General features: G+C 50.9%; 2 protein-coding genes and 1 pseudogene across 3 annotated transcripts; 2 read left to right on the top strand and 1 right to left on the bottom strand.

Moving 5' to 3' along the window:
- The first annotated feature begins 4,397 nt into the window (after positions 1 to 4,397).
- LOC120711221 lies at positions 4,398 to 6,537 on the top strand (annotated as a pseudogene).
- Positions 6,538 to 10,531: 3,994 nt separating this feature from the next.
- LOC120711219 (putative wall-associated receptor kinase-like 16) lies at positions 10,532 to 14,676 on the top strand. Of its 2 annotated transcripts, XM_039996681.1 has the most exons (4): positions 10,532 to 11,892; positions 12,149 to 12,643; positions 12,981 to 13,082; positions 13,168 to 14,676. In XM_039996681.1, the coding sequence occupies exons 1-4, from the start codon at positions 10,914 to 10,916 to the stop codon at positions 14,427 to 14,429; spliced, it is 2,838 nt and encodes a 945-aa protein (XP_039852615.1). In that variant the 5' UTR covers positions 10,532 to 10,913; the 3' UTR covers positions 14,430 to 14,676. The 2 variants fall into 2 exon arrangements, with proteins under 2 accessions (XP_039852615.1, XP_039852616.1); XM_039996682.1 differs by lacking the exon at positions 12,149 to 12,643 and having other exon boundaries at positions 10,535 to 11,892.
- A 3,677-nt stretch (positions 14,677 to 18,353) lies between these two features.
- Positions 18,354 to 20,710, bottom strand: LOC120711222 (ACT domain-containing protein ACR8-like). Its single transcript, XM_039996683.1, has 4 exons — positions 20,334 to 20,710; positions 20,043 to 20,225; positions 19,300 to 19,950; positions 18,354 to 19,211 (listed from the first exon to the last, which is right to left on the bottom strand). The coding sequence occupies exons 1-4, from the start codon at positions 20,430 to 20,432 to the stop codon at positions 18,846 to 18,848; spliced, it is 1,299 nt and encodes a 432-aa protein (XP_039852617.1). The 5' UTR covers positions 20,433 to 20,710; the 3' UTR covers positions 18,354 to 18,845.
- Positions 20,711 to 24,479: the final 3,769 nt, after the last annotated feature.

Consider the following 24,479-nt stretch of genomic DNA (forward strand, 5'->3'; position numbering starts at 1 on the left):
TTGGTGGCTCTTCTCACGCTCTTGTCTAAAGTTTTCTGAGCAGATGTCCAGGGAGTTCAAGATGAGCATGATGGGTGAGTTGCAGTTCTTCCTCAGGTTGCAGATCAAGCAAACTCCTCAGGGCACTTTTGTCCATCAAGCCAAGTACACTAGAGACTTGCTGCGGAAGTTTGACATGAGTGACTTGTCTCCTCAGCCGACTCCGATCAGCACATCTACGGCGATTGATGAGGACTTGGACGGCGAGGCGGTGGACCAGAAGGAGTACAGGAGCATGATCAGCTCCCTCCTGTACCTGACGGCGACACGACCGGACATCCAGTTCGGCGTCTGCCTCTGTGCGCGGTATCAGGCTTCGCCGCGCACCTCCCACAGGCAGGTGGTGAAATGCATCTTCAGGTATCTGAAATTCACCCCTGAATTTGGTCTCTGGTATTCTGCGGATTCTTCTCTGGTTTTGGTGGGCTTTTCTGATGCCGATTTCGGTAGGTGTCGGTTGGATCGCAAGTCGACATCCGGCACTTGTCAATTTCTTGGTACATCTTTGGTGTCTTGGTCCTCTCGCAAGCAGGCTAGCGTAGCGCTTTCTTCCACAGAAGCCGAGTATGTTGCCGCTGCTAGCTGCTGCTCCCAGATACTTTGGATGAAACAAACCTTGCAGGATTATGGCTTGAGTTTCGGTAGGGTTACCATCTTTGTAGACAACATGTCAGCCATTAGCATCGCAAAGAACCCTGTCCTACACTTCAGAACTAAGCACATAGACATCCGATTCCATTTCCTGCGAGATAACCATGAGAGAAGACACATAGACCTGATCCATGTCCCTTCAGAGAGGCAAACCGCAGATATTCTCACCAAACCGCTTGAGCAGGACACCTTTGCTCACTTGCGAGGGGAGCTTGGGGTTTGTTACCCCTTTTGATTGCTGACTTTTCTTTGGTTAGCTTCGTAGATTTTATTTGCTTCTCTTTGTTTTCTAAGTTTGGTAGTTGCATTGTGCATATGCATTGTACATATTTGCATTTTGCATTGTCTCACTTGCACTAGCATTCTTGTATACATTGCTATGATCTTCTAGTGACTGCTAGTGTGAGTTGATAAACTTGATCATGTATAGCTTGCACCACTGTGTATATGACATCATCTGAGTTAAGCTATTTTGATTTGAAAATCTAAAAACATGATCACCCTATTTGGCTACTAGCATGTTAGGGCGTGTTGATATGCTTTGCTATCTTATTCATGCTAGTGTGGTTTTTCATTCAGCAATTCATACTTGAGATGATCTAAATCTGATAAAATTGCTTGAACTGTTCGTGAAATGGATTGAAAAGATCCAGGTGGGATTGCTTGTCGCACTGATCGAGCTTTCGGGACGGCTCACTTTGCACTTGTGAGAACCCGGGCAAGGCTGTGCATGACTGAAACGAGTGCTTTAAGCTTCTGATTGTCTTTTGGCATAGGCTTGGCCTTGTTGCTAAGTGAAGCATGACAAGCTTTCAACCCCTGGCATTAAGAATTGATTGCTATAAATTTGATGGAAAAATGAATGTTAACAACATCTTTGGCTGGTTTGGCTCGCCTGTATGAGTTTGAGTAGTACTGCTTTTCTTTCCCTACTTGTTAGTGCTAGACCATGGGTGATGCTTTTATTTCTCCTAAACTGAACTTGCCTAGCTCTAGACTGATTTGATATATCCTGTTGAGCTAGATGCAGGTCCTGTTTATGGATGCACACGTGCTTATGACTAGATGTTGCTCATATCCTTGTATCCCTGAATGCTTTCACTTACACCTCCTGCATTGCATTCATTGCATAGCATCTGTTCAGGGGGAGTTTCAGCTTCAGTGGGAGCTTTAGGTCTTTTTAAGCTTGATGTGTGCATGTGCCAACAAGGGAGAGAATTTTGAGAGAAGTGATCGAACAAGGGGGAGACTTGTTTGATTTTTTAAAAAAAAACTTGTTGTGCACAGGGCTTTGAGAGTGCATCATTTTGGGAGAGTTGCACTTGTGAGAGGGAAAAACTTTGCTTGGGGAGTTTCTGCTTTGGTTTTGGCTCCTGGTTTCCTCGTTTTCCCTCTGCTTCTTGCATGACTGCGTCGAGCGTTACCTCTGTCTTTGAGGAGTCATGTTTTGGCTTTTGATCGATTGCGTCGAGCCTTTGCCCTTGTCTTAGGGGATCGATCTTTGCTTGAGTAAGTGACTGTTCTCGCCTGTCTGAGCTTTTCGTCACTTACTTGAGTTCTTCTCTTTCGTGCTTCTTTGTTCTTCTTTGGTTTCACTTCTCTTGGTTCGTTTGTGGTGTGTTGACAATGCACTCATCAAGGGGGAGATTGAGGAACGAGAGTACTCTATCCTGTTTGTGATGAATGAATTGTCAACCGTGCGGTGTGATCGTGCGCTTGGTCTTTGGATTGCAGGTACACGGGCGTCGAGTGTCGGCGGGGAGCTGCCGTGGAGGTGCTGTGACCGATGGACCGTGCGGTGGACGACGGTGAAGGGCAGCCGGGACCGGAGCTCGTACCGGGCGGCAGCTGTGGCGTCCACTCCTGGATCGAGGGCGTAAGCGACGATGGAAGGCGGGTTTCTTGGTTTGCGCCACAAAACCAAGGAGGCGGACGGCGGTTGAAGACGCCAAGTCGTGGAAGTGACGGGCGTCGGTCTCGGGACTGACGGAGGCGACGGGCGTCGACGGCGTCTAGGGCCTCGCTGCTAGCGAGGAGGTGACGGGCGTCGGGCGGCGTCTAGGGCCGTCAGAAGGCCGAGGCAGGAACGGCGTCTAGGGCCACGGCGTGGAGGCAGGAATCTTCCCGCGCGTGAGGTTTCGGCGGTTTTCTCAAAACCGGCCACCTACCCGGGTTTCGCGGACCCTCCAAAACCGCGGACCGGATCTTCGTCGACGTGGCGGCATCGCAGCAAAGACTTCGAGTCGAAGAAAGAAGCTCCGCCGTCGATCGAAGCTGTACAGCAGGGTGCTGCTGACCCGACCGGTCTGACCGGTCCCCTGGACCGGTCTGGCCGCAGCAGCCGGGTATAAATACCCCCCACCAGCCCGTGGGTGGGTGAGTCTCTTGAGTCTTTTGTTTTCTCTGGGTTTTTCCTTCTCCCAGCCTCTGCTTTAGGTTAGGGCCAAGGACTCCAACGCAAAGAGAGTTTAGATTATAGCTATTCTCTTCAATCTAGTGGGTGGATGATGGGCGGATGGCTCTAGCCTTTGTATAGGTGAATTCCTCTGAGTTTAATGGATGAAATTTGTTTGAGATTCACTTGTGTGTGCTGAGCATCTCGTCCTCCCCTTCTCTCTTGCGTTTTGGGTTTAATTCTCCTCTTTTGGTGTGTTTCTTGTTTGGAGGAGACCAACCCTTGAATTCGTGGTTTGATGGACTCTTTGTGACGATTCTAATCCTTCTAGCCGAGTGCTAAACATACTAGAATCGAGAGTTCTCACGAATTGGCGATTTTGTGTTCTTGAGAAAACCCCAATCCTCTTTGATCTTTTCTCGATTTCTCTCGATCCGTGAATCTTTTGGGTGAGATCCTTTGGGGAAATGTTCACGGGGTAGTTACGAAGCTTTCGTCCAAGTTTCATCGAATTTAGACTTCGTTTGCTCAAGATTTGCCTTTTGAAGCTTTGGTCTCGGGCTGTCTGGAAGGGACCGGTCTGACCGGTCTCTGAAACCGGTCTGACCGGTCTGGATTTTTGAATTCCAGCCCGACCGGTCTGACCGGTCTGTGCTAGCGGTCAGACCGGTCTGACTCAGTGTGCTGCTGTTTGTGGAGTTTTTCGAGTTTTGCTTCCGCGAAGTTTTCTAGGGTGTGCTGTTGTGAGATAGCTTGTTCATAGCTATTCTCACATACCCTAGTTGTAGGGTTTGCGGTGATTTTGGGATATAGGCCGACTGATCGATTTCGGAAGAAATTTTGATCGGCTCCCATTTACCTCCTCTCTGGTCGCCGGTTTCGGTCCCTCACCGACAGAGTATAATCCGAAACCATTGAAGGAGGATTGTTCTCACCAGTGTGGGAACATTACTGTCCCATTTCCTTTTGGCCTAGAAGAAGGTTGCATTGCAAGGAGATTTTTCCAGCTCAACTGCTCTGACCCGGCACATTCGGTCCTCCAATACAATGACCTCTTTCGTGTGACTAACATAAATGTGACCGAGGGTCTTGTAGGCATCAAAATTGACTCAAGGTTGGTAGACGCGCAATTCAGTATGATACTGAAGATGATGACGTCTTCCAAAGAACCTGACCTGTTTGTTGACCCTTTGGAATCAGCCTCTTTCCAGTGGGCTGTTGCTAATCTGACCTGCCAACTGGCGAAACAGAACGCATCTGGATATGCTTGTGTGAGCAACAACAGCACTTGGATAAGTGTCATAAGCTCCTCAGAAGGCTATATTGGCTACTGGTGCAAATGCTCAGCTGGTTTTGAAGGAAATCCTTACATCAAAGATGATTGTCACGGTAATCTCTCCCGCCCAGTAGTATTTTCATTACTTTTTTTTCTCAAATACGCATGATAGCTGTTTATCATTGTATTAAGAAGAAGTAATATTTTCATTATGATCATCGACATCGGAGATTTCTCCCGCACAAGGAAGGAGGTGAGGCCAGCACGATGTATAGAAAGAGGAGAGACAGGGTGTGTGACACTCTGCAGTCTGCATGACACATCACCAGTTAGAGGAGCTATTGAGGTCTTTGACCTGAGTTGGTATATCTAGCTAGCTTAGAGGGCTCAATTGTCATGATTGTCACATTTTTCCGTGCATTGAGTTTTGTCGCCTTACATCTGAATATGGTTACAGATATTGATGAATGTCAGCAAACGCCCGGGATTTGCGTAGGTATTTGCCACAATACTATTGGAAGCTTCACTTGCACCAAGTGTCCTGGTCATACAGTTTATGATGCTAAAACAATGCATTGTACCTCAACTCCAAAGAGAAATCTCATCCTAGGTGAGGCTCATAATTGGTCAATTTTGCACCAGAAAAGGTTTTTTTTTTGCAAAACAGAAAAGGTGAATTTGATATATGCAACTAATAAGTCCAAGGGGTATTCTAATTGTAGGTATTATATTTGGGCTTTGTTGTGGTTTTGGCATTAAACTTTTCGGCTTAAGTGCATTAGTGCTCATTCAAAGATGGAAAAGAGACACTCAGAAGAAACTAAGAAGGAAGTATTTTCAGAAGAATCAGGGCATCCTCTTGGAACAACTAATATTGTCCGATGAGAGTGCAAGTGACAAGACAAGGATTTTCTCCTTAGAAGAGCTAGAAAAGGCAACAAATGACTTTGATCCCACACGTATTCTTGGCCATGGAGGGCATGGCACGGTATATAAAGGCATTTTATCTGACCAACGAGTGGTAGCTATAAAGAAGTCCAAGGCAATCAAGGATGGTGAGATTAGCGAATTCATCAACGAGGTTGCAATCCTCTCACAAATAAATCAAAGAAATATAGTGAGACTCTTTGGGTGTTGTCTCGAAAGTGAGGTCCCCTTACTAGTATATGGTTTCATCACCCATGGTTCTTTACACCAAATTCTTCACGCCGGTTCAAGTAGCGGGTTCTCATTATCATAGAATGATTGTCTAAGGATAGCCAGTGAAGCTGCAGGAGCCCTATACTATCTCCACTCCGCCGCCTCGATATCGATCTTCCATCGTGATGTGAAGTCCTCCAACATACTCCTGGATGCAAACTACACAGCCAAAGTTTCAGATTTCGGCGCTTCAAGATCCGTCCCAATTGACCAAACCCATGTTGTTACAAATGTTCAGGGCACATTTGGCTACTTAGATCCAGAATATTACCAGACCGGGAGGCTAAATGATAAAAGTGATGTTTACAGCTTTGGCGTGGTACTTCTCGAGCTTCTTCTAAAAAAAGAACCAGTTTTTACCACTGAATCAGGGATGAAGCAGAACTTGTGCAACTACTTCCATTCAGAGATGAGAACAAGGTCGACTACAGATATAGTAGCTGCTAAAGTTCTCGAGGAAGCAACCCAGGAAGAGATTGAGAAAGTCGCCTCCCTTGCAGAGATGTGCTTGAGGCTTCGAGGCGAAGAAAGGCCTACAATGAAGCAAGTGGACATAACACTGCAGCTTCTACTTGCAGAAAGGATGAACTCGTCTCAATCTGACACAGGAGACGACGAGCAAGACATCCAGCCGTTGCTGACAAGAAGAAATGTCGTAGCTTCTCGGTGGCAATCCCTGTCTATTGAACTGGACGCCGGGGCTAATGCTGCAACACCTCAGAGAAGCTACAATGGCTCGAGCTTGGAGCGGGAGTTTCTGTCATCAGCCAGCCTACCTCGTTAGATGCATCGTCTGTGTTTATTACCAGCTGCCACTCCAATGTTCGGCTTTGTTTACTACGGCAATCTCAAGTCTTATTTATATAGAACAATCAAGTCTTGTGTACATCATATATGACTGCAATCCTTTTTGTTGTGATGAAATACTATGTTGCTGTACACAGCACCATCTTTTATACGAATGTAATGGGCTTTATTCGAACCAAGATAAATGTTTCAACTTTTTTTTCGTGAACGTGCCTGAGCACGTGTTTCATTCAGAGGAAAGCAATTCATTACATTCGTATCCCAACATCCATACGAACATTTTCAGCTACGTTTCAGTATCCCAACAGCCTACGATCATCCTACCAGCCTGTAGTGCCGGAAGTTCAGGCTGAGATGTGAGATTTCCCCTTTTTGCTTTCTGACTCGGAATGCACCAAAGATCGGTCCAACGGTTTACCGCGCTTGAAGCTATCGGTATAGCTGCATAGATGCAGTAGTTTGCTGACAGAGCTATTCCTTGCTTGCAAATGCCTAAATTTGGGGATTGGCATGGTGATGAAGAACATGCCTTGGACTTGCTCCTGCACCAAACATTGTCTTTTTACCGCACATTTCCTATTGCTCTGGTTTCCGAGGTCAATCCATGATTCCATGTTAGATGTCGAGTGATGGTATACAATGTTTCTGAGGCGAAGATCGCATACAATGTAACTATGTAAGGCACAAAGATAGCTACCACAGGTGCATCATCTTTAAGTGTTGCTTAAATCTGCATCTGACAAGAAGGACACTGCACATACTCCACTAAGCCTGCACATTCACCTGTTTGGTCAGCGACCTCATTTCAGTGTCCTTATCTGAACCTTAATAAACTGCACAATGACTTCACGAATAACAACACATTCAGTGCAGTTCCAAGGTCTACACTATTGGAATCTTTGTTTTAAGAATTCATTCTTAAAAATTTAAAATAGTGTCACAAAAGTCATAGCTTCAACAGTCACATACTTAGTCAGGTCGTCTGGAACCAAAGTGCAGCATTTTGTAGTTTCCACAAGGCTGAAGATACTATACTCTGGAAAAAAACACCCACCCAGCTTTTTGATACTAGCTTACAAATTAAATGAAGAAAATATTCAGAATTTCCAAGCTCATGTTGGTGCTTTGGAGTAACAGAGCAAAGCTACTGATTGTTCAGGAAGAATATGAAGACAGATTGTTCCTCCAAAAATAGGGTTACGTAGAATCGTAGATGTGGTTTCCTTCAAGTAACAACCTGTTCATTCCATCATTCTGAAGATTCAGGCACAAAGACCAATCATCGCTCTCAACACAAGCGGCAGCGATAAAGCATGGTTTGATTTAGTTTCTACTGAAAACAGGAACAGAGTGTCTAGTGGTCCAATGCAAACATGCACCAGGAGGCGGGCAGGCGCCGGCGGAGTGGGCGACATGGAGTAAACATTCTGTCTGTCCCATGGAAGATGCTGTTGATGAATCTGAAGCTGAAGCAACTTCTTCAGAAGAAGAAAGGATGGACTTCGAGGAGAGGGTTGGGTTGCCACTATCTTGGACAAGAAGCTGACGAAACCGCAAAAGAGTCGAAGTGCCTATGAGGATGACAAACCATCTGATCAGGATCAGATGATCATATAGTGTAAACAAGTGTTTAGCTGTTTGCAGGGATACCAAAACAGCGCGGCGTCAGTCAGAGTGATGCTACAGTTCATGTACTCTGTTTTCTTGAGCTATGTTTGTTCTGATACATGGAGCATGGATCGAATTGTTATCTCGGTTAAAATGGCAACTGCTGGGCTGCTATGGGCCAATGGGATCCGGTTCCTCTGAAGTAGTTGCAGCAACCTCAGAGGCATGTAGATTGTTGCTGGCCACTAGATCAGCATCCGACGGCACAATTGAGAAACAAGCAAATTGGACCATCCGTTCAGCCCACGAGGTCATCCATAACTAAATAGCCCAGACTGCTATACGAGTCTGTTTGCTATACACATAAAAGAAAAAGAAAAAAACAACGTTGATGCTGTCTCGCCGCCACCACGGCGGCGGTATCGCAGCTTGCTAGTCGCCGTCGCCGCCGCCACCGTTGAAGAGCCAGGCCACGGCTGGAATGGGGTTTGCCCACCCAGGTGCATGTACCACCAACGGGAGTGGAATAGGGGCTGCCAGTATCCACCATCACAAAAGGAAGGCAACTAGAAACAAAGAAAAGTTAGCTTCAAAGTAGCAGGAAACAATATTACCACAGGCGTTGAGTAGAGTTGTAAATTGATGTAAACGATATTATTAATCTGTTGATGTTAATTCACTATGGCAAGATTGATTAAAATTTCAGTATAGCAAAAAAAATGGCAATTTAGTATTATCAATCCAGAACCCAGTAACCTTTGCTCCATGCCAATTTGAGGTATCAAACCAAGCAGTATAGTTCTGCAATTGAAAACATAACATGAGCAGGGCACTTATGCAACTGCAGACAAAATATTAGACTAAAATTCATATGATGTCAAATGAGATTAATAAGATGTGCTTTATTACTTACGTATTGGAATCATGATGTGCTTTATTGGCCTCTGGTTTGTTAGCCTCTGCTTCCGTTTCAGTACAGGTTGCTTCTTCCATGAGAAAAGGGAAAGGCCGAGCAAGATCAAAAGCAAACTGACGGTGACAACTTGGTCAATTATAGTGAGCCGTGAGGAAAAATGCGAATATTAGTCAGACTGCACAAGATCACAGCGCGGGGAAGCTTCTCCTGTCCGGCGAGGCAACACTCAATCAGACCTTTGTTTGGATTGTGCTAGTTACTAGCACGCATATTTCCCGAAAAAAAAATCTCGCATGCATGGAGTACTAAATGAAGCTCATTTGCAAAAAAATTTCAGGGATGAGTGTAACTTTTCGCGACAAATCTAATGACGGTAATTAATTAATGATTAGTTACAGTGATACTACAGTACCATCCTCTAATCACGCAGTCAAAGGCCTCGTTAGATTCCTCTCGTGAAGTAGAATATGATTGTTGAGTTAGTTTTACAAACTGTCTTCATTTAATACTAATAATTAATGGTCAAAATTTCCTAGTACAACTAGTATTAGGGAACCAAACAGGCCTCTCCTCCTGCCCTTTTTTGTCGATCTCCCGCCGTTTTGGTAGTCCTGGTGCACTGTCAGTCTCGCGTGTTTTTTAATTTTTACCCCTCCAGTTCATCTGCAAATAGACCTTTAGGTCAGTCTCAATAGGAGTGTCATCAACACAGTTATCTACATTGGAATTTTAAGAAATGTGCCAATAGAGTGTCATCAGTGTCATGGTGATGACACTTCTTTTACATTTCATGACATTCCTCTATTCTCTCTCCTCATACTATTAGTACATATTAGCAAATTTAATGTCTATAACACTCTGATGACACTTTCATTAAGATTGGCCTCAGGAGTTTTTTTGCCCAAACCAGAGCAAAGCACCTTCCTGTGTGTGTTGCCGTCGGATGTTTGTTGAACGGTATCGCGGCATCTACGTGCCTCTGAGATAGAGGCAACTAGTACTTCGGAGGAACCGTATCCGGCCAATGGCCATAGCTCGTTTGGGGATGCTCCCCCAACGGAGAGCGCCCCCTTTCCGCTACGGCGCCGCCGCCGCCGCCGCCGCCGCCGGGCGCGGCGCTGGCGGAACTCCGCTGTCCTCGAGCCCGCGTAACAATCAAGCCAAAATCGATCCCCTCCCCTCCCACTGAACCCTAACCCTACTCCACCTCCGGCGAGCGGACCCCGATGGGCTACGGCGGTCGGCAGGAGCGCGACTTCACGTGCGCGAGGGGCGTCGCTGGGATGGGCGGCGGTAGCCGGCCCCGCGGGCCGCGGGTGGCTCGGCGGCGCGCCGGTGCTGGAGCGGGGCTGCCGGCTGCAGCCTGTAGCTGCGGGCGGCCACTGGCCGTGCGGTGCTGCGGCCTACGAGCGGCGGCGGCGGCGCGCCGGCGAGGGCACAGGAGATGGGCTGCCCGCTGCAGCCTGCAGCTGCGGGATGCTGCCGGCCGGACGGTGCTGCGGTCTGTGAGCGCGGAGGACTGGAGGAGTACTGCAAGTCTGCTCTCTGCTCATATTTTCAATAGTCAAAAGGTAAAAATTCTGGGCCCGCCACTTGTGTAAACTAGGCTGGACTTTCCCCCAAAGAATATGTTTACAGGAAATATGGTATTAATTCCTTAGACTTTTGTGATGAGTGCCTTGACTGAAATCACACTTGCACAAACCGTTGGTGTTGAAAATCACACTAGCTAGTTCGAGATGGTGATGTGCACTTGTTTGGATATTCGCATCCAATGTTTGACACCTTTTCTAAGGGTAAGATTATCCTGCAGACGTAGCGTGCGTTTACATTCATTTCTTCGTGCTTTGACCGACAATGACACCTGTGGTTGTTGATCTTCTATCTCCATGCCTGTCTATATATACATAGAGGCGGGTCATCCTGAACACAGAGCCAAGCAAGGCTATGTGTGATGTGTTCATCCAAATACGCGCTCAATTCTCAAACTTCTCCGCTCGTTGAGGACACCACACTGAGAGATGGGCTACTGCAACACCATGCTGGCTTTGCTCACTCTCGCATCCCTGTGGGCGGCAGAAGCACGAGCCTCAGCAGTTGTGAGGAGCGGGTCTCTTAGCCACCTGACCGTCCACAAGTCCATGGCCAGAAGGTTGGAGACTAGCAGATCCCTACAAAGCCATGGTGCCCGTACAACTTCCAATGGCACCACCCTTCCCTCGGCTGCCACCCTCGCGGGCTGCCCAACGAGCTGCGGCAACCTGAGCTTTCAGTACCCTTTTGGCATAGGACCTGGTTGCTTCCGGGGTCCTGACTTCAGGCTCTTATGCTACAACACCGGTCAGCCCCCTAAACTGTTCTTGCACGACGGCACCACAGAGGTTTCAGGCAGTATCTTCAGTGACGGCTACAACTCTTTTCCAGTATCCTTTTCCCAAGCAATCCCCATAAGATCCGGAGTTGATGTCTACAATATGTCATTCAAGGCCCTAGGGAATTCCTTATCGTTTGTCAAAATAGAAATGACGGTTCGCGTCATTGGCTGCGATTTGGATGTACTCTTAAAAGATCCAGACACGGGTTCCTTTATCCCACTTTGCACCGTTACCTGCCCCAACGAAACGGTTGCAGAGATGGTGTACATGCAGGATTGTGATGCCGGCGGTTTCTGCTGCGACATGTTCTCTGAAGCACCTGCTCAAGATCTTGAGTTCCAATTCGTGCCTCACAAAAGAGGTGTGACTGAAAAAGTCTCTAATTTGAGCATCCTATGGGATAGAATCAACATAACTGTCAGGGTTCCCCTGGAGTGGACCATCACCGACCACACAAGATGCGCCAAGGAAGAAGACAGGAGGAGCACCGCTTGTGTTAGCGAGCACAGTAATTGTGAGAGTTCGTCTAGTTCAGGGTTGTTTCGGGATGCTGGTTATGCCTGCCAGTGTGACAAAGGATACCATGGAAATCCGTATATCCTCGATGGCTGCACGAATGATGAAGGTGATTTCATATAACAAAGCTCATGCAATAACCAGTGAATTGTTTTGAATCGCCTTCCCCAACTGTTTCGTTCTTCTCTTATCTATGTCAGATTAATTGGTTCCATGGAAGAATAACTTGCTTCTTCTAAAACTTTTACTCAATTCAGCTTCACCAATCTGCATTGTTCTTTTTAATTTGTCTGATATTGGACTACTACCCCTTCTGTGTGTTACCATTGATCACTTGAGCGATTTAACTTTTTGCATGGCGACAGGGTATAATCCAAAACCACTGAAGGAGGATTGTTCTCTCCGGTGTGGGAACATTACTGTCCCATTTCCTTTTGGCCTAGAAGAAGGTTGCTCTGCAAGGAGATTTTTCCAGCTCAACTGCTCTGACCCAGCCCATTCGGTCCTCCAATACAGTGACCTCCTTCGTGTGACTTACATAGATGTGACCGAGGGTCTTGTCGGCATCAAAATAAACTCGAGTTCTACAGAGGTGGAATTCAGTTCTTTGCTACCGACGATGATGGCATCTTCCGAAGAACCTAACCTGTTTGTTGACCCTTTCGAATCAACCACTGTACAGTGGGCTGTTGCTAATCTAACCTGCCAACTGGCGAAACAAAACGAATCTGGATATGCTTGTGTGAGTAACAACAGCACTTGCATAAGTGTCATAAGCTCCTCGGGAGGCTATGTTGGCTACCGGTGCAACTGCTCAGCTGGTTTTGAAGGAAATCCTTACATCAAAGATGGTTGTCACGGTAATCTCTCCTCCCAGTAGTATTTTCATTATGATCATCGACGTCGGAGCTCTCTCCCGACACAAGGAAGGAGGTGAGGCCAGCACGATGTATAGAAAGGGGAGAGACAGGGTGTGTGACACTGTGCATGACACATCACCAGTTAGAGGAGCTATTGAGGTCTTTGACCTCGGTTGGTATATCTACTAGCAAGCTTAGAGGGATCAATTCTAAATTTAAGAGTTCGAGGATCTAAGTGACACCCATAATAAGTTGGAGATATTTGATGTATTTTACTCTTCCCACGTTTTTCCGTGCATGGAGTTTTATGTCACCTTACATCTGAATATGGTTGCAGATATTGATGAATGTCAGCAAACAACTAGGATTTGCGAAGGTCTTTGCCACAATACTATTGGAAGCTTCACTTGCACCACACCAAAGAGAAGTCTCATCCTAGGTGAGTCTCATAATTGGTCAATTTTGCATCAGAAAAGGGGAATTTGATATATGCAACTAAGGTCTAAGGGTTATTCTAATTGTAGGTATTATAATTGGTCTTAGTTGCGGTTTTGGCATTCTTCTTTTTGGCTTAAGTGCATTAGTGCTCATTCAAAGATGGAGAAGAAACACTCAGAAGAAACTAAGAAGGAAGTATTTTCAGAAGAATCAGGGCATTCTCTTGGAACAACTGATATTGTCCGATGAGAGTGCAAGTGACAAGACAAGGATTTTCTCCTTAGAAGAGCTAGAAAAGGCAACAAATGACTTTGATCCCACACGCATTCTTGGCCATGGAGGGCATGGCACGGTATATAAAGGCATTTTATCTGACCAACGAGTGGTAGCAATAAAGAAGTCCAAGGCAATCAAGAACGGTGAGATTAGCGATTTCATCAACGAGGTTGCAATCCTCTCACAAATAAATCATAGAAATATAGTGAGACTCTTCGGGTGTTGCCTCGAAAGTGAGGTTCCCTTACTAGTATATGACTTCATCACCCATGGTTCTTTACACCAAATTCTTCACGCCGGTTCACGTAGCGGGATCTCGTTATCATGGAATGACTGTCTAAGGATCGCCAGTGAAGCTGCAGGAGCCCTATACTATCTCCACTCCGCTGCCTCGATATCGATCTTCCATCGGGATGTGAAGTCCTCCAACATACTCCTAGATGCAAACTACACAGCCAAAGTTTCAGATTTTGGCGCTTCAAGATCCGTCCCAATTGACCAAACCCATGTTGTTACAAATGTTCAGGGTACATTTGGCTACTTAGATCCAGAATATTACCAGACTGGGAGGCTGAATGAGAAAAGTGATGTTTACAGCTTCGGTGTAGTGCTTCTCGAGCTTCTTCTAAGAAAAGAACCAGTTTTTACTGCTGAGTCAGGGATGACGCAGAACTTGTGCAACTACTTCCTTTCAGAGATGAGAACAAGGTCAAATACAGAGATAGTAGCTGCTGAAGTTCTCGAGGAAGCAACCCAGGAAGAGATTGAGAAAGTCGCCTCCCTTGCAGAGATGTGCTTGAGGCTGCGAGGCGAAGAAAGGCCTACAATGAAGCAAGTGGATATAACGCTGCAGCTTTTACTTGCAGAAAGGATGAACTTATCTCGATCTGACACAGGAAACGATGAGCAAGACATCCAGCCGTTGCTGACAAGAAGAAATGTCGTAGCTTCTCGGCGGCAATCCCTGTCCATTGACCTGAACGACGGGGTTAATGCTGCAGCACCTCATAGAAGCTACAGTGGCTGGAGCTTGGAGCGGGAGTTTCTGTCTTCAGCCAGCCTACCTCGTTAGATGCATTGTCTGTGTTTATTACCAGCTATCATTCCAATTTTTGGCTTTGCTTGCTACAGCAATCTCAAGCAGTCTTTGTTAGATAGAACAATCAAGTCTTGTGTACATCATATATGACTACAATGACTACAATCCTTTTTTTTTTATGAAATACTATGTTGCTCTACACAGCACCGTCTTGTAAAAGAATGTAATGGGCTTTATTCGAACCAAGATAAATGTTTCAGGCCGGGTGGGTGCTTACATTCTTCCACTTGCTTCATTAAGTAAGCTGTGACACTTTAGGCTCCAAAAGATGTTGCAGCAGGCAGAGTGCTTAATGGCTGGGCCTGAAACAGGTCCCAGGATCGGTCTTCGTTTGTCCTAGGATTGGCGATTTGGTAAGAATGCTTGCTGGGTGTTATGATGATAAAACTCACCCCTCGTCCAATTTGGTAAATGACTGTTGGGTGTTATGATGATGAAACTCATCCCTCGTTCAATGAAACTACTTTCTTTTTTTCTTTATAACAACAACCTCGTCAAAACAACAATTTTGCTGATATAATATACATTTAATACTCATAAAACTTCACTTTGCGATTTGATCTATAATTAATAATTAAGTAATCTTGCATCATCGGGCACACTTGGGTTGGGTAGAGGCTCGTCAGCCCGGCCAGTTTTGAATGGCATCGACGCTCCACGAGCCTCGATCCAACCAAACCAAACTGCCTCTCTCTCTCTCTCTCTCTCTCTCTCTCTCTCTCTCTCTCTCTCTGACTGCTACAGATGTCACGCTCGAGCCGCTACAGATGGTCGCACTGCTTGGAGAGCCTGCAGTCAGAGGCAGGCCCTGACCGAGAGCCGAGCCGGTCAACACGCATGCGCCCGGACGGCACGCGCCAAGGCGAAACGATCCAACAACCGGCGTGAAAAGCCGCCGCCGCCGAGCTTCCCGCGCCGGCGTTGCTCACCCCAAACTGCGCTTTGACGGAGATGCCATGCCACCGTGCCGTGCGGGCGGCGGCGACCTGGCCGCAGATGCCCGTCTCGTCCCGCTTGTCGCCGCCTACTCCCACTCCCATCTGCCGATTCCGAAGAGCAGAGCCATCAACTGGTGTTTGTTTAAGCCAACACCACACACAGCAGCAGGGTCTGTCCTGATCCAGTCAAGAGGTGTTCCTCCCAACCCAACGCATAGACACCATGGACACGACAAGCACATCAGCAACAGCTCGTTAGCTAGTTGTTTTCTTGCCGTTGGAGCCGGCCGGTGACGCCTGCTCTGCTCCCTTGGGGTGCAGGGTTTTTTATTCAGATCAAGAAGAGGTGTTGCATTGCATGATTGCACCAACCATGCTTGCTCGTCTCCGGGGCAAAAGGCCAAACCCCTGCTTTTCGAGGCATCAGAGCGTTTGACTAATAGAATCTTTGGCCCCTCCAAACGTCGTACACTTTGAGGCGGCGTAAAGCCATTAGCTCAGCTGCTTTAATCCACCCAAATCTCGTGTCCAAATCCGGCTCGAGCTGTTGCTATCGGAAGCGCAGAAAGCAACTAACATCAATCGATTTCAGTTCCCGCATGCTCGTGCTCGTCAGAAGTGTGTTCCAAGGCAAGTAAATCCTGAAGAAACGGCAGCAAGCAGCAGCGCGGACAAAATTTGGTCCAATTCTGGTGAAAATTTGGCATTCCAAGCTCCAATTTGACCCAGCGGATGGGTGACTAAATAATATAATGAATGTAAACCTGAATTTCGGGTTGCCTACTGTATTGTTGCACACAATTTTAGTATCAGACACAGCAGAGCGCCCTGTTTGTGAGTAGAGAGTATCCTGTCTGAGGAATGTTGAGTACTCTATCCTGCTTGTGATGAATGAATTGTCAACCGTGCGGTGTGATCGTGCGCTTGGTCTTTGAATTGCAGGTACACGGGCGTCGAGTATCGACGGGGAGCTGCCGTGGAGGTGCTGTGGCCGATGGACCGTGCGGTGGACGGCGGTGAAGGGCAGCCGGGACCGGAGCTCAGACCGGGCGGCAGCTGTGGCGTCCACTCCTGGATCGAGGGCGCAAGCGGCGACGGAAGGCGGGTTTCTTGGTTTGCGCCACAAAACCAAGGACGCGGACGGCGGTTGAAGACGCTGAGTCGTGGAGGCACGGGCGTCGGTCTCGGGACTGACGGAGGCGACGGGCGTCGACGGCGTCTAGGGCCTCGCTGCGGGCGAGGAGGTGACGGGCGTCGGGCGGCGTCTAGGGCCGTCAGAAGGCCGAGGCGGGAACGGCGTCTAGGGCCACGGCGTGGAGGCGGGAATCTTCCCACGCGTGAGGTTTTGGCGGTTTTCTCAAAACCAGCCACCTACCCGGGTTTCGCGGACCCTCCAAAACCGCGGACTGGATCTTCATCAAGACGGCGGCATCGCGGAGAAGACTTCGTTTCGAAGAAAGAACCTCGGCCGTCGGATGAGATCGTTGTACAGGGGGTGCTGCAGGCCAACCGGTCTGACCGGTCCCTGGCACCGGTCTGACCGGTCTAACCAACCGGTCTGACCGGTCCCGCGGGTATAAATACCCCTTCACTTGTGTTAAGTTAAGAGCGGCTTTTGTAATCTGTTCGTGGACTCTCTGTTTCTCCAGGCCGCCGCCCCTGTGTTCTCCTCCCTCTGTTTCTCTCTTTAGAGTAGATTTGTCCATGGATTTGTGAGAGTTTGTATTGGATTTGATTGGGAAAGGAGGCCCTATCCTTCTTGTGCCCTTTGGGCTTTTGAATCAAACCAATCCCGTCCCTCTTGTGCTGTTTGTGATCGATTTTTGTTTTGGTTTTGATGCACTTGATTGCGGCGGTTCGTAGGGTTCTTTGGAGTGATTCCTGTGCTTCTAGCTTTGTGTCAATCCCTCTGGAATCATGAGCTCTTCAGAATTGAAGTTTTCGAGTATTTGAGAAAACCCCAATCCCTTTTGATCTCCCCCATAATTCTCTAGATTCGTTGATATTTAGGCTGAGATCTTTTGGGGATATGTTCACGGGGTAGGGGCGAAGCTATCCCCCAAGTTTCACCGATTTTCGTGATCGTTTGCTCAAGATTCACTGTTTGAATCCTTTTTTTCGGGGGTTTTCTGGGTGCTACCGGTCAGACCGGTAGGATAGACCGGTCAGACCGGTATGCTCTTTTTGAACAGACATGACCGGTCAAACCGGTCCATCACACCGGTCAGACCGGTCCTAGCAGATCAGTCCTGAAGCTTTCCCACTCTGCTTCCGATTCGCTTCGTGTTTTCGTTCGCTGGTTCAAGGCCTTTTGTGTTGGTTTAGGTCTTCAATAGCTACTCCAAACTTTGGTCAGTACGCTTGAGGGATTGTGTGATTTTGGGATATAGGCCGACGATTCGAATTTGGAAGAAATTTTGATCGGCTCCCATTCACCCCCCCTCTGGTCGCCGGTTTCGGTCCCACACTGTCCCTGCTTGCTATAAGTAGCAGAACCACAACTTCACTTCTGCGAATCACTAACCTCATCAGACATTCCACAAGAGGAAAAGACGAGGAGGGAGCAGCCTAGCTGCACTGCAATGCCGCCCACTCTATCAATAGGCAGATCTTGCTCTGATTGCAAATCACTCCCCCTGGCCCAGCCCAGGCACCTTGTTTCCCTTGCAAGCTACACCTAATCCACCAGCACAAAAGCACCATCCTCCCCCTCCCTTTCCAGATCCTAAATTGCTAAAGCAGGATTAGCCACATTTGGGCTCAGTCCTAGGGGACAACAAAATCCTCAGTAGCATCTGCAGCAAAGCAACAGTCTCACTCACACATTTTCCCTTTCAGATCCTAAAATGAACAAAGGTCAGATTAGCCACATTTGGGCATTATGGATCCAGCAGGGCAGATCAGCAGGAAAGCAACCAGTCACTCACTTAACAAGGACTCTCAAGGACAGACAAAAAGAGGCAAAGCTTAACGAACCCAAAGAATGCTGTTTCTGAGGAGGCGGTGGCGCGGGTACAGGAGAATTACAGATCACAACACAAATCGTCCGGCCCCTACGCCCAGAGACATGATGAATCCACACTCAATGCAGCTACACGCTACTGCTAAGTACTGACAGCAACGAATTTGTCTATGTACATGGCTACAGAAATTCCTACTGCTATCATCTACCATCATCCTGCTGCTCCCAATTTAACTCCTGGTGTCGGTCGCGGCTTCTGGATCTGACGAACGTCTTCTGATTCTCTGAATCAGACATGGTTGAGCTGAAGCTTAACCTCGCGTCAACGACACCACACCCCTTCTTTTCTTTCGCAGCAGCTTCTTGTCGTTCTGAATCTTCTATGTACAACAATGGCATGGCATCGCCTCGACAGCAGAAAGAAGCAGCAATGGCCGCCCGAGTGAACCGTGCTCTGTTCGTGGATTTTGATAGTGTTTGCAGCCTCACTCACGAGCAGGACTTGATGAGGCCGAGGTTGTAGAGGTTCCTCTTGACGAGGTTGCCGAGGTAGACCAGCCCCAGGCCGCCGACGCCGTGGTCCCGGTCGCCCGGCGCCGCCTTCTGGTCGATCTGCGGCCGGGGCTCCTCCCTCACGACGAGGCGGTCCGTGCCGACCCTCTCCCGGACGGCGTCGATGGCGCCCTGGTCCACCGCGTTGCCGGCGGCGTCGGTGACGTAGAACACGTTCGCCGCCAGGTCGCCCTTGGTCGACACCTCCGCCTGAGCTACGAGCAGCCCGTTCTCCCGGAACGTTCGCGTCACGTCGGAGAGCAGCCCTGGCCGGTCCGGCGTGCACAGCTCAAGTCTCACGCCCTGCAGATTTACCCCAAAATCAAACACATTAGTGAAAAAAAGATTGCGATTTGGCATGAAAATTATGACCGGATGATGCTCAAATTACCTCGAGTGATCTCCGCTCGATGGCGGCCTGGAGGCACTGGCACACCCTCTCCCTCTCGGCCTCGGAGCGGATGGGGCTCCCGTCGGCGTGGCGGACGTAGAACTCCTGGCGCGCCTGGTCGCCGGCGGTGTCGACGGTGCCGTGGAAGACGACGTAGTCCATGTCGTGGAGCGTGCAAACGACGTCGAAGAGCAGCTTGGGGCGGTCGCGGCACTGCACGGTGACCACGGAGTACCCGCGCTCGGCCCAGCCATCGACGGACACGGCCGGCGTCGGGAACGCGCGGCCGTCCCGGTCCCGGTCCGCGGCCATGAGCTGGTGGAGGCGGCGGTCGGCGTGCGCGACGCCCGCGGCGGGCACCGCGGCCACCGCGCCCGGCGCCTCCGCGGGGTCCCCGCGGAGGAGGTGGCCGAGGCGGGCGAGGATGCGCGGCACGCGGCCGGCGTCGGCGTCCTCGCCGCGGAGGAACGCCACGCTGGCGAGGCGGCCCCGGTGCGTCCACGCGCGGGCCTCCACCACGCTGCACTCCATGTCGGCGAGCACGGCGAATACCTCGGAGAGCAGCCCCGTGCGGTCGGCGCCCGTGAGCTCCAGCGCCGTCAGGCCCTCGAGCGCCGGCGGCCGCGCCGGCCCGTTCCACGTCCCCAGCGACTGCGAGACCGCGCCGCCACGCGCACCGTCAGAAACAAAACCCGACAAAGCCGCTGCTTCCGCCGGCGAGGCCCAAGAAACCGAAAGCCTACCTGCTTGATGTAGGTGATGACGCTGTCGTCGGTGAGCTTGCGGCCGAGGCGGTCGGTGACGTGGAAGACGTCCATGAACCACCGTCCGTCGGACGAGATGTAGGCCTTGTTGATGGAGAGGTCGAGGTCGGCCAGCACCTGCACGGCCTCGAGCAGGACGCCTCGTTTCCTGGCGCTGTCGACCTGCACCACGGATCCGCCCCACGAATCATCAGCCACCGCCGCCGCGAGCAAGAGGGGACAAGACAGGAGGCGGGGGACACCGGCGAGACCGCGCGGCGGCTAGCTCACCTGCACGAGCGTGGCCGTGGGGCAGACAGCATTGTCGATGACCACCCGCGGCGTGTTCATCCGGATCACCAGCTTCTCGTACTCGTCGAGCCACTCCATCTCCCCCCCCCCCAAGCTCTTAAGAACCTCGAGCCCAACCGCTTCGTCGTCCTCCTCCTCCGCCGCCGCCTCCGCACACGGAGGGAGCCCGTCCACCCGCGGCGCCGGTATATAAAGAGCCTCGGCCAGGGGAGGAGACGAAGGGAACGAGGACGACGGCGACGCGGGGCGCTTCGTCCGAATCGCCCGCGGCTTGGATGCTTCCCCCGGCCTCCGGCTTGGCCCTGCTCGCCCGCCTCGTTCGGTGCTCCGCGCCGGAACTGAGCTGGAATTTGGAATTGGGGTGCGGCGGGGGTGGGAACGGACAGGGGGCCGGTCGGATTTAAGAGGCGGGAGGAGGGTGGTGGGCCCCGCGCGGGCACATGCGCCTCAGCGGGGTGCCAGGTGGGTCGCCACGTGGAGGGGGCGCGTGGCTCGGCGGCCGCTCCAGTGTTCCTTGGCTCCTTGCCTTGCACTGGCACGCTCGCTCCCCTTTGCGTCCGGCTGAAATAAACATTTTGGTTTTTTTATTTATTTTCTTTACGATGAAAAAAATAATGGGCGGACGGCGTTTTTTGGTGGTTGTTGTCATCAAACTAATCAGCCCAATGCGGATGCGGTTGGAGGAGTGTGGTACACCGTCAGTGGAGCTGTGTCAAACTTGTTTGTCTTTGAAGAGAAGTAACCACATTTCAAAATTCGAATGGGGTTTCAAATTCGAATGGTTTTCGTTAGGACAAAAAAAAATCTTCCCTTGTTTTGAACGAACAAGACGAGGGGCACGAAGGCAGCCCTGGCAAGCAAGGAAATGTTTTGTTTTTAATCCGGCAGCAGGCAGGCAGGCAGGGTACAGCACGGGCAGCTGGCGCGCGGGGCCCGCGGCGGGAGGCTCGCGGAGTTGTCCCCGCGCCAGCCAGCTAGCTGTCGACGTCGGCGTGGGCTCCCCACCGGCCCTTCCCCGTCGCCGTTACGGAGTACGGACGCTGCGGTCTCGCTGTTGCGCGCGCCCCCAGCAAAGCGATCGAAGCGCGGGTACAGGGCTCTCAGCTGCCCCCGCGCATTGACGGAAACGCCCCCCGCCCCGCCGTCGCGCGGCTGCGGGGGAGGCGAGGGCGGTTCGGTCATTGCGCCGCGGCCTGCCCCGCCGCACCGCCGGCGGACATGGGCCGGGGACACGGGCATCTTTTCTCTTCTCTTTTTGGAGCCTCCAAGGCATCCCTTTTTGAATTCTGCTCTGCTCCTTTTTGAATCGAGTCGCTTTGCTCCTTCAAACCCGACGTCGAATATGCGAGAATTTGAATCTAAGAAGACACTTTGTTCTCTTGGCAACGTGCAACATGCTTTTCTCAAACACCAAATCAGCATCAACCACCAGCCAGCAGTATTTTACTCTCACAACAAATCAGCACCAATCATCAGCCACAGCCAGCCGAATAGAGTGAGATATCTCATCGGATGGCTAGTTGGCATCTGGGATTCTGATCGAACGGAAGAGGACGGCTGTGCGGACAAATCCGGGCATCTTGCCGGATTTGAACTTTGGAGTGGTGCTCAAAGGCCATTAGTTCCAAGCGAATGATGATGATAGAGTCCTACTATTTGGGTAGCCACATCCCACAGAACGTCTCGGAGATAAACGGACAAAGGTCGCCGGGGCGAGGCAGGGTTCGGGCGCGAATATTTCGTACATATTCCGGATCGAGCTGCCCACCGTGGCAGCAGTACACTTTGGTTTGTACCTGCCGTGCGAGTCCACACGAATGGAACCTGTCGATAAGACAACCAAGGGGGCAATCGCAGCTCAAATTAAACAAAACCAGGGATGTAAATTGAGTAATTAGTCAATGGTGCCTTGTCTTTGTTCTTTTTTAAAAAAAATCTTCCTATAGTCATGTCGGTGTACCAACCCGGGGTCCGCATCCCAACTAGTAAATGCCGCGTGTTTTCTCGTCTCAGATGATGATGCAAGAGACAACACAGTAACGCACGGTTTATCCTGGTTCCGGCCGCGGGGCCGTACGTCCAGCAAAGGGGGTGTACGAGGGCACTGTATTATCTTGCACCCGAAGTGCTTGTAGTAGGGGGTACAAGCGAAGCGAGAGAGGGAGGGAAGCTCCCAAGTCTCTGCTAGAAGAGTAGAAGGTTGAGGTGAGCGCTTAGTGATGCTGAGAGTGTGGTGATGATCACGGGTGTAGGTGACTGTGGTAGCTGATGTCCGGGACGTCCAAAAAACGTCCCCCTTAAAGGAGGCCCGCCTCCTCCTTTTATAGTCACAAGGAGGGGCGGTGTACATGAGTAGGGGAGCGTGGAGGTCGTCGTTTTCCCCCGAATCGCGGAGGTGCAGTGGTCGAACACTGTATGAAGTACACTGTGAGGCATGGCGTCGGGCGTGGCAGTTGTCCTGGATATCGTCTTGGTCCTGCGGAGATCACGCCGGCGTCCTGCCAGCCTTTGCAGGCGGCGTGGTCGTCGCTGTTGGGTGTACGGTCTTCCATATGTGGCGCGGTGGCGTTCTGCGGGCCCCGCAGGTCAAAGTCTTGCATGCACTAGCGGTGGCGGGGCACGCGGCGGTCCTGGACCCCCTGGACGGAGTGCAGGCGTGCACACTAGAAAGTCCGGGAGACACGTTGAGGTCCCGGACCCCTCGAGGGGGGGGTCCGGGACTCCGGCTGCGAGTGCTGAGCGTCCCTCCTTGAGGGGCACGTGGCGACGCTGGACCCCTTCCCGAGCAGGGGGTGGGTCCGGGGTCATACGTATGGTGAGGTGGAGTCCGGTCAGCTGGAGTAGGCGGAATTATAACGGGAGCAGTGCCGAACCCGTCTTGTCCCGCGTCGCAGGTACACAGTGTTGCCACAGCGTCCGGGATGGCGGAGCAGTGACGGGAGTTGGCGGATGGGACTCTGGTCATAGCCACTACGGGGAATGGCAGCCTGACGCCGCCTGTCCTGAGCACTGTGGAGGAGTGGTTGGCATTCAATGCCTCCGTACGGCGGGCGGTTGAGCGGCGGGGCCGTTTGTCCCTTACGCCGAGGGATGGCCTCGAGCGAGGCGGAGATGAGTTACCCGCTCGAGGGAGGTTCGCTGCCCTCGAGCGAGGCGGAGATGCGGGGCACAGTCGAGGGCCCCGATGGGAGCCCTCGAGCGAGGCGGAGATCTCCCCATGGGCCCGAGAGGGGTGCGAATGGGCCGCATGCTAGGCTTCTTTGAGTCCTTTACTTTCTTCCAGATTGGAAGAAGGCCGTGGGCCTTCGCGGGCCCAGTTGACTTAACACGTGTTTGCGTTTTTTAGGGTGATCTTAGTACCCCGATTAGGATGTCCCTAATCATGGTACCCGACAGTTGCCCCCGATGCTTTGGTCGAGTCAAGGGATTCGGCAAAAGAGTGATTCGGCGATTTTCCTCTTGACGTGATCGGTCGATGCTGCGCACCCGCCAGGCGCGCCTGAGCGCCAGCCCGGCGGATGTGACAACTCATCGGTCGGGGTAGTGCGCCCGCGGGGGAGTACTTCAAGAAGCGCGCCTTTTTGTTTGTTTGTTCCGGGGACAAGACGTGTCCGCGCGCTGAGGGGGGCCAGGGTGACGACGGCGCGCAGCTGGCGCTTTCGTCGCACTGTCCCGCACTCAGGGCCTTGGCCCTACCTTCCCTGGTTGTCTTGCGGCGCGCTGTTCGAGGGCAGTCGGCCTGAGCCGATGCTGCGCCGCTCAGCGCCCAGGGACTCAGCATCGCTTTATTTCGTTCGGTCGCGTCTCGGCGCGGTAACTGAGGGCATCCTTTGCTCGTGGAGTGCCGCGCTGTCACGGGCGATCCAAGCCCTTGTCCTTCGACAGGCTTGAAGCTTGGCGCCTGATGCGGCTATAAATAGGGGTCGTGGGGTTTGTTTTTCCTCTCCAACTTCCCTGCTCTTTCCCCCAGCATCGCCTAAGTCTTAATGTTTTCCTTTGCCTTCCGTGGCCGGCCCCCAGATGGGATGGCCTGGCTTTTTTAGGCTTTGGTTCTAGAAGAATGCTTCTGAGCGGCAGGGGAAGACCGGAGAGGGCGTGCACACCATCCCTCAGCTTCAGTGGGAT

This window comes from Panicum virgatum, chromosome 6K (genome assembly GCF_016808335.1).
Source record: "Panicum virgatum strain AP13 chromosome 6K, P.virgatum_v5, whole genome shotgun sequence".
Taxonomy (NCBI): domain Eukaryota; kingdom Viridiplantae; phylum Streptophyta; class Magnoliopsida; order Poales; family Poaceae; genus Panicum; species Panicum virgatum.